Source organism: Neophocaena asiaeorientalis, unplaced genomic scaffold (genome assembly GCF_003031525.2).
Source record: "Neophocaena asiaeorientalis asiaeorientalis breed wild unplaced genomic scaffold, Neophocaena_asiaeorientalis_V1.1 scaffold123, whole genome shotgun sequence".
NCBI classification, from domain to species: domain Eukaryota; kingdom Metazoa; phylum Chordata; class Mammalia; order Artiodactyla; family Phocoenidae; genus Neophocaena; species Neophocaena asiaeorientalis.
This window is the reverse complement of record NW_020173666.1, coordinates 12815349-12826976: the sequence shown is the minus strand read 5'-3', so window position 1 is coordinate 12826976 and position 11628 is coordinate 12815349. Positions and strand designations below refer to the sequence as shown.

The following is an 11628-nucleotide window of genomic DNA, read 5'->3' as shown; positions in this document are numbered from 1 at the left end:
AGGAAAATATGTCAATTGAGGATGGATGCTTTAGTTGTAAAAGCAGTGCAAACATTAAGTTTCTTAGAAGAACCAAAGAAAGTATCCAGTGAGAAAGTTCATAAAATACGTATTAGCAAAGAATATGTATTATAGTAATATCCTATTGTGAATATTTCATAAGTAAATGTATTTATACAGAAATTATTTATTGAGTACCTTCCATGTGTCTGACTCTAGGAGAGGACAGCATAAATGCCCTTCTTCATAATAACAATGAAAATCAGTGACTTCATCTCAGAGGTTTGTAAGAAGGAGGGTGAAAGAGCAATAACGTCTACAGATGTGGTGAGGGTGCTGCGTGAACTCTGGCAGTTTTAAGAGAGGGCGCCTCTGGCTGGAAGCCTGGACACTGGTTCTGTCCTGAGGTCACCCGCCGAGACTCCGAGTTACCGGGCAAATTTTAACAGCTCTGTGCTTCAGTTTCCCAAAACATGCCTAATCGGGACCTCCTTTCAGTATAAAGACAATAGCGCTATCAATATAAAAGGAGGTTTAGAACTACAGGCGCTAATGATGAATTAGGTCAAGGTAGTTGTAAACTTTCTGCTGAAGAATAGCATACATACAGAAATGTACACCTGAGCCTAGCAGCACCTGGACCACGAGATGGACCATGTCAAAGCCCCTCTCTGATCCCTCAGAGTCACTATCCAGCCCTAGGGAAATGCTCTTGTGGCTTCGAATAGCACCGCTTGCTTTTGCTGTTTGGGGGCTTTGCGGGCAAGGTGCAATCTTTCGTGTCTGGCCTCTTTCGCTCAACATTATTTAGTGAGACCCAGCCGTACTGTTGAATGTAGTTATACACTCCTCATTCTTAGGGCTCTGTAAGACTCCACTGTGTGAATGTCACAACTTATGTCTCCATTCTGTTGTCAAGGAACTTGAGTCATTTCACACGCAGCCTTAAGCCACAGAAAAGTCCAGCCTTCTCTCTTACCCAGAAGGCAGGATCCACAGATGAAATTCACCATCTCCTTTCTGCTTTCCAATGGTCTGACCAAAGGAATTTTTTGGTTTACCTCCCATGACAGAATTAGATCTAATCTGACTATGACCTAAGTATTGAGTTAGGGAAAGAAGAGGTTAGTATGTTGACAGCCTGCTCTGGTGGACTCTTTCTAATTCCAGACCTGGCTTTGGATGGTGACTACTTTCCAAAAGAGGCAGCGTGTCTTGGGTTTCTTAGAGGGACAACATCCCGCACCTAGAGGGTGCTTATCAATGTATAGTGACTGGTGAACAGAGGAGATGGTGGGTGCGAGGGGAGACAGCACCCAAACAGGATACAAAAAAAAGGGCACCTGAAATTACCACTTTAGAAAATACAATGATGTTTACGTACGGAATAACACAATTTCTTATTCATACATCCCACCTATGACATTAATCAGAGCCTTCACCTATGGCCATATGTCATCTTTTCCACTCTTAGTAGTTTACAGATGTCTTGCTTTGAAGTGGAAGAAGAAGAAAAAAAAAAAAAAGAACCAGAGCTGCCCTAAAAGGAATGAGGAAGTGAGAGCTCTACAGTGTCTGGCTGACTCTGTCCCAGTGACAGCCCGTGATGTTCTTTCCGGTCTCAGTAATATTCTGAATTTCCACCTGCCCGCCCCCTCTCCCTTATAACACAGAACTTGTGAAGTTAGAGCAGTTCAGTCTCCTCACTGACGGTGGATTAGCTGGAGCAGAGTGTCATGCTGTCTCTCCCGTTTTCCACAGTTCACGGGAGGTAAAAGAAGTCTGGGTGGAGGCCCTCCGAGGGTAAGTACCGTAAATTAACATGACAAGACAGTAAGCTGCCTAGCGGGTCAGTGGGCTTTAAGATCTTATCCAACAGAAAACAGTGACACCGTGGAATATGCAACAAATAGTGTTATAAAGAATAAACACATAATGTGAAGCCTGCACTTCTGGGGTATAGGAATTCTGTACACGTTATCTTTGTTGTACGTCTGCTGTAAGTAGCATCCTGGGAATACGTTTTTTTCCTCTTCCGGTTAGATGAGAAAATCTGTGCAAAGCACTTAACACAGTGCCCTGACACACAGTGAGCTCTCCAAACAAGAGTTAGCTGTTACTGTAATTGTTATCCAGGTTATCTCCTGATGGGAACGTAATAAATGAATGACAAAGTTTGGCATGATGAAGATATCAGGTTTAGAACACTTAGAAATAAGTATGTTCAGATGTTGCGTTTCATAGCATAAGACATCTGGTAACATATAACTGACTTTATTTTTTTAAACATCTTTATTGGAGTATAATTGCTTTACAATGGTGTATAACTGACTTTAAATGAAAACTTTTCTACCCAGTAGTTTCAAACTTTGTGTTTAATCAGAGTGGCACTGAAATTGGCCAATGCATTACACGTATCCCTCCTAACTTCTTCCCATATGATTTCTCTTATACAGAGCCAAGGCCACACAGGAGCAAAGCTCATCACTGGACAGTCAGCCCAAACTCTAATGAAGTTGACAAGCAGCTGCCATGCTGTATGCGCCCTTCTTGCATTTATTAATTCATGTTTTCTCATGGCAAGAGTCAAAGAGGTTTACCTAATTTAGTGTTTTCTCTTTTAGTCAAAAACACTAAATGCCAGCAATATGGAGACATTAATTGAATGTGGATCAGAGGTAAGAAAGCAACGTTTAAAACTTTTTATCTGCACTGTGAGATGGAAAACTTTATTTTAATTGAATATCATTTGTATTGTTCAGTTATCAGGAGAGAAAATCAACATAATAAATGTAGTAAATTAAAGACTAATATTAATTGAGATCTTCTATCATGATAAGCAGGACATTAACACTGATGCTGGAAGATAGAAAAAATTAACGGACGCTTGACTAGTTTTTGATATGAATCAAATGTTGAATGTATTTTGTGGGGAAAGACTGGGCAGATTTCTTCAGTCATTATCTTAAACTAAAATAAATCTATTTTTAGGGTGACATCAAGGAACATCCTCTATTGGCATCATGTGAGAGCGAAAACAGTCTTTGCCAGCTAATTGGTGAGTTTTGAAAACATACAGATCTTTTATGTAGAGGTTCTTAGTTTGCCAAACCACAGTGCTTTACTAGGAATTTTTTTTTCAAAGTGTTCTTTTAAAGACCACAGAACATTAACACTTGCATGGCAGGAAGGCTCCAGCTCACTAGAGAGCCAGTGCTCTGATAGAAAAGATCTTCCCTAAGCCAACCCCCCAGCTCTCCAGAGGGGTTTTAATGGAGTTACAGGTCTCCTGGCATTTATGTTTTGACAATTAAAATGTGCATACATGTGAAAAATACACAGTTGCCTGTACCACTTTCGCCCTCCTCTAACGGAGAATGATTCTAAGAGCGCATGAAGCAATTGTTACTAATCTCAAATCCCAAAGGACCCACCGTTCACTCGATTTTTTCCACAATTCATTGCATTATAAAGTAACCCTGACCCAGTTCTCCTGAACTATGAGGACAAGCCAGTTCTCTATCCATCCTCCTCCACTTGATGGTATAAAAAGTATAGAAACATATGCCAATGCATTTAGAATATGTAGCTTTTATAATTAGAAAAAAAAGAAGGAAGGAGAGAGAAAACAGAGAAAGAAGGAAACTTGTTAGACGTTATACGCATTGCACACGTCTTCAGGCTTTTGCAGGGATAAAATTTCTTGGTAAAAGGTCTAGGTTCAAACCTTCCTGCAGCAATTTGTGCCCGCCCTTCCCTAAAGCATCCACTGGGAAAACCCTGCAGGTGACTGTAGACAGATGGCGTGGTGTAGCTCCCCCTAGTGGTGAGTGTTAGCATGGTCACAGAGGTTTGTTCAATGGCCCGCCCAGTGTAGAGCCTTCAAAATGGTCTTGAGCAAGTCACTTCCTCTTTCTATAAGTTTCATTTTCTTCACTAGTCAAAGGAAGAAATTAAAATAATCTATTCCACATCAGAAATATCCACCGTGGTTATTAAGGTCAATATGTTAAGATGGTTGTTTATGATCTGCTTAGCTAGGTTTTGCTTATTTTCTGTAGCAAACAGCTGGTAAAGCGTAAAAACAGGAAAGGTGGAGTCTTTGAGGAACCTTGGTGTTGCTGTTTAGGGGCTGGCTGCCCTGGTAACAATGCAGTTGTTTTTCAGGTTGATTTTTCTAGATTAAGATTCACACCCTTTGCTTTCTCGGTTTTTCAATATTATTTGTCCCACACGGCAAACCATAGATGACAATATCCGTTGTCTTATCTGGATCCTTGCTTATCAATATTTTAATCTAATTTCTCTTTGCTTTGTTTTCTTGGCTGTAGAAATTAAGAAGAGAAAGAAGGTGTTGAACTGGCTCTTTCTCATGAGAAGGCTTTCTTCTTCATCAGATTTTTCTGGGGCTTCAGAGCCAGAATTGAGGTCATCCCTATTTGATCAGCCCTTGTCAGCTATCTGCAGTGACAATGACACACTCCCCAGACCCATTCAGGTAGGTGCACGTTCACGCGTGAACCTGCTTCAAGTTTTCTGCCAGCTGTGAAAAGTCCTCGGGAAAGCTGAACGGCATTCTCAATGCTAAACTTGTTGGGGCCAACCTTTAGGTTTTTTCCCACGTTTGGAAGCGGTGTTCCCACTTAGGAATGCAGTCAGGAGAACACCTGGCTGCTTACATCCTAGAAATTAGTTGCATTTGCCACTGAGCTCAGGTTGATGGTCCCTCCATCCTTCTAACTTTGTGGAGAGAAGAATGCTGAAAATGTGTAGCTTCTGAGAAATCAAGAGACAGAGATTTATAGAGTTTATGATCAGAAATCCAATGTTTATATGGAATGACTTGAAAGGAGAGAGGCCTGAAATAGTTTTAGAATGTGCAAATTCCAGCTTTCACAATCTACCTCCTCTTAGAAAAATGGCAGGGCCGAGGGAGACAGTTGATAGCAACCAGACCGAAAGGAAAAACTGGCGTTAACAGTCTCTTGTTAAGACTGTCTTAGGATCCTGGAGAACTAACTTTTATGGAGAGGATGTTTTATAACAGGTGAAGTTAGCTACTGTTCATGTCCACTATTTTAATTCTTTCTCTCCTACCGAAACATAGGTTTTTCCTGTGTTAGTAGCAGCGAAGCGTGTCTTCAAACCAAGGGTAACCACCTCCTATTTCTATCCTTTCCTTTAGGATATTCTCACTATACTGTGCCTTAAAGGCCCTTCCACTGAAGGAATATTCAGGAAAGCAGCCAACGAGAAAGCCCGTAAAGAGCTTAAGGAAGAGCTCAACTCCGGAGGCGTGGTGGATCTGAAAAGTCTCCCCGTGCACCTCCTGGCGGTGGTCTTTAAGGTGAGTTCACAGCATTGGTGCCACATGACCTGCTGATGGGCTCTCACACATGGATGCTCAGGAAGTAAGATATGGGCTCTTTACCCTACAAAGCAAAGGAAACTGACCTTAGAGTTTAATTTTTTTTAGTTAAGCCTTTATTTATTGGTATAAGCATCTCTGTTTCTGTGACCCCAGATTCCAACAGAAAGTGATGCATAAAATTCCCCCTAAGGAAATTTACTTGAGGAAAAGCACTTGGATTGTCCCATGGCCGAGTCCATTCCCCAAAGTCTGGTGGCCCCCTGGATGATGGCCTTACTGCGCCTGTTGTTAGGAAGCTGCTGAGAGACAAGTCAGGTGAGAGATCTCTCCAGACTAATGAATGCAGGAAGGAACGGGCGCAGCCTATGCAGGGGATGAGCACAGAGTCCCTGAGATTCGACAAACGAGGTGGAATGATGGCAGCACGTTGTGTAACATGAACGGTCCCCTCCCACCCTCCAGGACTTCCTCAGAAGTATCCCACTGAAGCTCCTGTCCTGCGACCTGTTTGAGGAGTGGATGGGTGCCCTGGAGAAGCAGAGTGAAGAGGACAGGATCGAGGCCCTGAAGCAGTAAGTTGCCAGCTTCGTCCCCGCAGGCCAGGCCCGCACGGTCTCCATCCTTTGATTCTGCACATGACTGTCAGAGTGGTTTACGTATATTGCAATGTTTAGGGAGTTCGAGTGGAATTGTTCATCCACTCCCAGAATACAAATCTAGAGGTACCCTGGAAATTTTTAAAAAGTAGTTTTAGCCAAATGAAAGGAAGCACCTCTTCAAAAGATAGAAAGCGGACTTCAGTACTCACAAATCCCAAGAGGTGGGGAGTCTAAAAATATAAGTAGTTCAAGAAAGTATGGAACAAACTCATAGATGAAAGCCTCAAAGCAGGGTAACCAGCCAGGTGTAGGAATCTGGGGTCTCCTTAACCTGTACACTGGTGTCGTGCAAAGCAACTCTTCTCCCACAAAACATCCCTTAAAGCATAGTAAACAATCTGGAAGGGGCTGTTTGTTCATAAAATTCCATAGCATATTTCATATTCTTATAATTAACCCAAATGAAAACTATATAAGAACAAATTCCAACCACAGCAAAAACAATTCCATATATAAATGGAAGTGTGACCTGTTAGAGACTAGGAAATCTTAAACACCTAATGCTAAAATAACAGCGCTTTTGCCAAATCCTATGAAAGTCTGTCTATATATTATGATTGTCTCACATGGCTAAATATTTTCAATGAAATATTTATTGAATTGAAGACATTAGTGTGTCTGTCCCTACGATTATCACAAGAAGTTTCTGCTTACAGACACAAAGCTCTTTCATAACAATATCTTCTTATGAGAAATGAACGATCCTTATGTTAGAGACACCATTTCATTTTGTGAGGCTACGAAGCTTTACAATTCTAATTTATTGGTAGTAGTGCCAATGTTGCCATTTAAGCGCTGCTGTCACAATTTTTATGAACATGCTCTTATAAACTGATTTAATCTCCATAAAGATCTCTCAGAATGGTATAAAAATGTGTCATCTTCATTTGATGAGCACAGTTTTAAAAAAGGCAAATGATTGTATCCTTTAAAAAAAAAGTAGTCGTGCAGTGTTAGAAGCAGAAAGACATTCTACACGGCTAAATGGTTACTCGACAAAATGATTTTCAAAATGGATTAAACTATGTATTTTACCGCAGGAGTTAATATTTTGTAACTTAAGATCTATGTAAAGAATAAAGGGCCATGTTATTGGTGTCCTGATCATAAAGGCCAGTCTTTTAGGGCTTTAGGATCTTGTGGTTAACTGATTCATTCCGTGTCAGTTGCCACTGGAAGTGTCTGAATGAGCGTTTCACAACGTCTCTTGTGAAAATGAACCTTCCTCATTTTAAAGGAAGTCTGGGTTAGGCAGAAACTTTCAACATGCCACCCTCAAGCTAGCAGGCTGTGAGCCCCGCCTAAAACCAGCCTTCCCGAACTCCGTTCCAGGGTTGCAGATAAGCTCCCGCAGCCCAACCACCTGCTGCTCAAGCACCTGGTCTCCGTGCTCCACGTCATCAGCAAGAACTCTGAGGTCAACAGGATGGATGCCAGCAATCTCGCCATCTGCATCGGGCCCAATGTGCTGAGCCCGGAGAACGAGCAAAACCTGTCATTCGAAGCCCGGAGAGACCTGAACGATAAGGTTCGTTTCTGTCTATTTCTGAGAAACGCATCGTCTGTTTGCAAAAGCCAAGCAATAAAATGCCCGTGAACTTCTCTGACTCAGTCGAGATCATGGTGAAAATACGAAAGGCAAATGCTTTGGTCATAGTTCCATTCTCTTGGGTGTGTACATTGGATGAAACTGAGTAAAGCTAGGCCTGCGTCCTCTATCATCCTACGAGACAGAGGACAATCGATACCCATCTTTACACGACTGTGTCCCAGGATGGAAAGGCCCTTTCACTTTTCTCTCTTTCGTGCAACACACTCTGTCAGCTCAGCATGTCTCAAAAATAATTTTCATATAGGTGATTGTTACCAATTTTCCGGATGCTCCTTTCAGACACATAAAGATCTCTCATGACATTCTGGCACCTCCCTAACTGCTGACCCCCGCCATGTCCCCATTCTTAACCACCCTTCCTTTAAAAATAAATAAAGGTCTCGTTAAGCTGACAAGCTGTTAACTTTTCCTCACAGGTTAAGACGCTGGTGGAATTCCTCATCGATAACTGCTTTGAAATATTTGGGGAGAACATGCCAGGGCATTCCAGAATTGCTTCTGATGACTCCCTGGAACACACTGACAGTTCAGGTGTGGAAGGTGCTCTCAATTGATTCTGACTCTGGGGTCAAGTTCACGGCCAGCTACCAGTCCAGACCAGTAATGTAAAGCATCCCTGGTATCTGAAGCAGAAGTTACCTTCACACATCACCAAATCAGAGTAGACTCCAGTCTGTAGGGAAGTCATTAAACACGGAAACTTTTCTCCTGAGTTTTCCTGCACTGTTTCCTCGGGCTCCAGACACTCATTCAGCTTCAGCCTGGAACCTTCCCCTTCCTCTTCTAAATCACGAAGAACTGCTAATTTTACTAAGTAACTTTTAGCTAGAGAGTTGGCGTAAGAAGATTCTGTTTCCACACAGTGGAATATGGGTCTGTTAAAATGGGGATGGATCCAGTCAAAAGAGCCATCCAAAGGATCAGTTTCAATAAATTTTCAGTGGAATGCTTTTTTCTCTCCTTTCTCATTTCCTCCGTCTCTCGCTTCATTTTCCTACTTATCTTCTCCACCTCAAAATAGTAGATATGGAAAGAAACAGAATTTTAATGTGGCCAGTTTCTTTCATACCAAGCCCCAAATTAGCATCACCAAATTCCCTGGCGCCATACTTGAAATAAGTAGGTGAACGGTACTTAGGTTTATTTCTAAAAGTAACTGAACAAAAGCTCAACCGTCCCTTAACTTCCCCCAGACGTGTCGACCCTGCAGAACGACTCGGCCTATGACAGCAACGACCCCGACCCCGACGCGGAGCCCAGCGCCGTGGGGTCCCTGAGCAGGTGGCCCCCACGGTCCTCGGACCCGGCTGCCGGCCTGGAGCCCAGAGGCCCACCGCACCCTTGGGAGCCTGTCCTCAGCAGTGCGCCCAGACTGAAAGGCTCCCTCGGGCAACCAGACAGGAGGTACTCGGACCCCAGCACGGCGGCATCCTCGCAGGAGTGCCTTGAGGGCAGGAGAGCAAACCCGAAACTCACACGAAGTGAGGATGACTTCACCGCGGCCCAGGCGGCCCCTTGTTTTGCAAGTGAGGAAGCCGAGGACCCGTTTCCAGAGGAGGTGTTTCCTGCAGCGGAAGGCAAAACCCAGGGGCCGCGAGACCCGAGGGTGCAGAGCCCGGCTCAGGGTTTGGTGTCAGCGTGCACACTGACCCCCAAAGCCATCTCCAGTGGCTCCCTGGACGTGCTCTCCGACGGCTCAGCCCTGGCTTCTCCTTCCAGTCCCAAAAGAAACTTCTTCACCAGACATCAGTCTTTCACAAAGACTGAGAAAAGTAAGCCCGACAGAGAAATAAAAAAACACTCCATGTCATTCTCCTTTGCCTCTCACCAAAAAGTGTTAACCAAAACCCGCAGCTCTGCTGTGGCTGCGAAATCCAAGGGCTGCGCCAGAGACCAGGTAAAGAAAGGTCTTAAAAAAGAAAGCCAGCTTGCCGGCCGAATCGTCCAAGAAAACTTGCCTGACACCCACGGCCAAACAGCTGTGGACTTTAACTCGGGGGCCCACTCCCTCTCGGTGGAGAACACGTTCCAGCCGGTGGATCAGAGGAGCCCTGGCAGCCCCCCGTCTTACGAGGAGGCCATTCGGTACCAGGCCTTGGAGCTCGCCACCTACGGGAGCCAAACAGTTGGCAGCATGAGGGCCAGGATGCTAAGCCTGGACGCCCAGCTACCGCCACCTCTCCCTGTCCACCACGGAGGGGACTCAAGAAATATATGCAGTCAGGAGCCACTGGACGGGCCCCGACTGTGGCCCAGGACGGAGAACTGGAAGCAGAGCAGGACTGCCTGTGCTTCTATAGACACGACAGGACAGGTGACTGTCACCAGGAGACCTGGGCTGCATCGGCCGAGAACTGTGTCTGAGTCTCAACAGAAGAACAAGCAGGCCCTCCTGGCCCGGCGGTGTAGTCAGCCCGTCTTTGATGCTGATCAGTTCCGATTTGCTAAGGAATCCTACATCTAGGAGGTGGACCCGTCACCCAGACACAGCGCGTGGCACCTCTGTACACACAAGGCTGTGTAAAGAGCTGCTCTTAGACTCTGTTTTCCAAAAAGTCGTGAATAAGCTCCGTTGGAAAGTTGTGTAGATACCTCCTCAGAGAGGACAGCTACCCAGCTCCTCAACAGCACTCAGGCAGTGTCTGTGCCCCTGCATTTGTGCAACATGTAGCAAATGTATAAAATGCATTCTAGACAAGGCGCTGGGTGCAAAGAGGTCTACGTTGATATGTATATATATTTGTTTGTGAACTTGCGCTAAACTGCATGGCTGTTCTCTGCCGCCTGGGGCATTTTTCTAGTGGTTAGGGTTTAAAAGTAGTCTTTTCTTTTTTTATGTTGCCTAAACAGTGTGCCAATTTTCATATTTTCCACAAACTCCATTTAGGGGAAAATGTTTAAGTCTCTGTTAGAAGTTTCCTCTAGGAAGCAGCTTTGTGATAACTAGTCACCATAGTAAGATGAAAGAAACAGCAAGGAATAGAGTTGTCACTGTTTGGAGTTATCAAAGGCATTGCAATCTCCAGTAAAAGAAAAAGTTGTTGTTAATATGTATGCAAAATACTTCAATATGTCCTCTAATCATCTAATTTTAAATTTAGGTAAGTTAGTGAAAATGCATTGTTTTGCATCATTAACCGATCTCTAGCACTTTGAGTTCCTTTGTAGTTCACTGGTGTCTTCTTCAATAGTGTGGAGGGAATTACTTTATATGCGTTGGCGGGCATAGGTACAACTTCAGTATAATCTCACTACAATAAATTGCCTTCCTCATTTCAAAGCAAAAATGTTCATTCTTTACTGATACGTTGCCTCTTCTCCCTCAGTTCATAGAAACCCACCAAGAAAATCATTCACACATTGGTTCATTCAACAAGCATTTACTGAATATATATTCACTATCCTAGACTGATAGGCAGGGCAAGATGTGGATCTCATGTGTAAGAAAAAGTGACAATCCCTGTCCTCCAGAAATTTGCAAAACTCTCTTTAAGCCAAGTTTTTGGCAAACGGTCACTTAGAGGCCAGAAAATTTAGTATACAAATATAATATTTCCTGGTTTTAGTGAATTAAAGTTTTCAGCACTTTTAAACACCTTATTTTTACGATGCTCAGTTTTCTTGATTGTTAGCAAACACAGTGGTAAAATGCCATATATTAGAACTTTCATGTTCAATGATTAAGATACCTTGGAGATACTGGATTTGATTTTCCTTACTCTGTCAATTTCTTTCATAAAACACTGCATGTTTTTGATTTGTTAAAGAAGTATTTTTGTGTTGGCTAGCTACCAGATGCTGAAGACCTAGTCTTTTGAGAAGTGATTTATTAGCAATGTGGTATAAAGTTTAAAATGTTCTAACCCAGATTCCTCAAGACATCATGTCCAGACCCATTAATATAATACTTTATTAAGCACCACCAATAAGACATAAATTTCAAGGGGCAGATACGCCCCCTCTAACCACTGACTTAAGAAAAGCAA

General features: G+C 43.3%; 1 protein-coding gene across 1 annotated transcript; it reads left to right on the top strand.

The window, feature by feature from the left end:
* The first annotated feature begins 1638 nt into the window (after positions 1-1638).
* On the top strand, positions 1639-10922 carry TAGAP (T cell activation RhoGTPase activating protein). Its single transcript, XM_024748052.1, has 10 exons — positions 1639-1803; positions 2457-2537; positions 2625-2678; positions 2992-3058; positions 4332-4498; positions 5186-5347; positions 5834-5943; positions 7363-7558; positions 8059-8173; positions 8836-10922. The coding sequence occupies exons 2-10, from the start codon at positions 2511-2513 to the stop codon at positions 10104-10106; spliced, it is 2169 nt and encodes a 722-aa protein (XP_024603820.1). The 5' UTR covers positions 1639-1803; positions 2457-2510; the 3' UTR covers positions 10107-10922.
* The last annotated feature ends 706 nt before the right edge of the window (positions 10923-11628 follow it).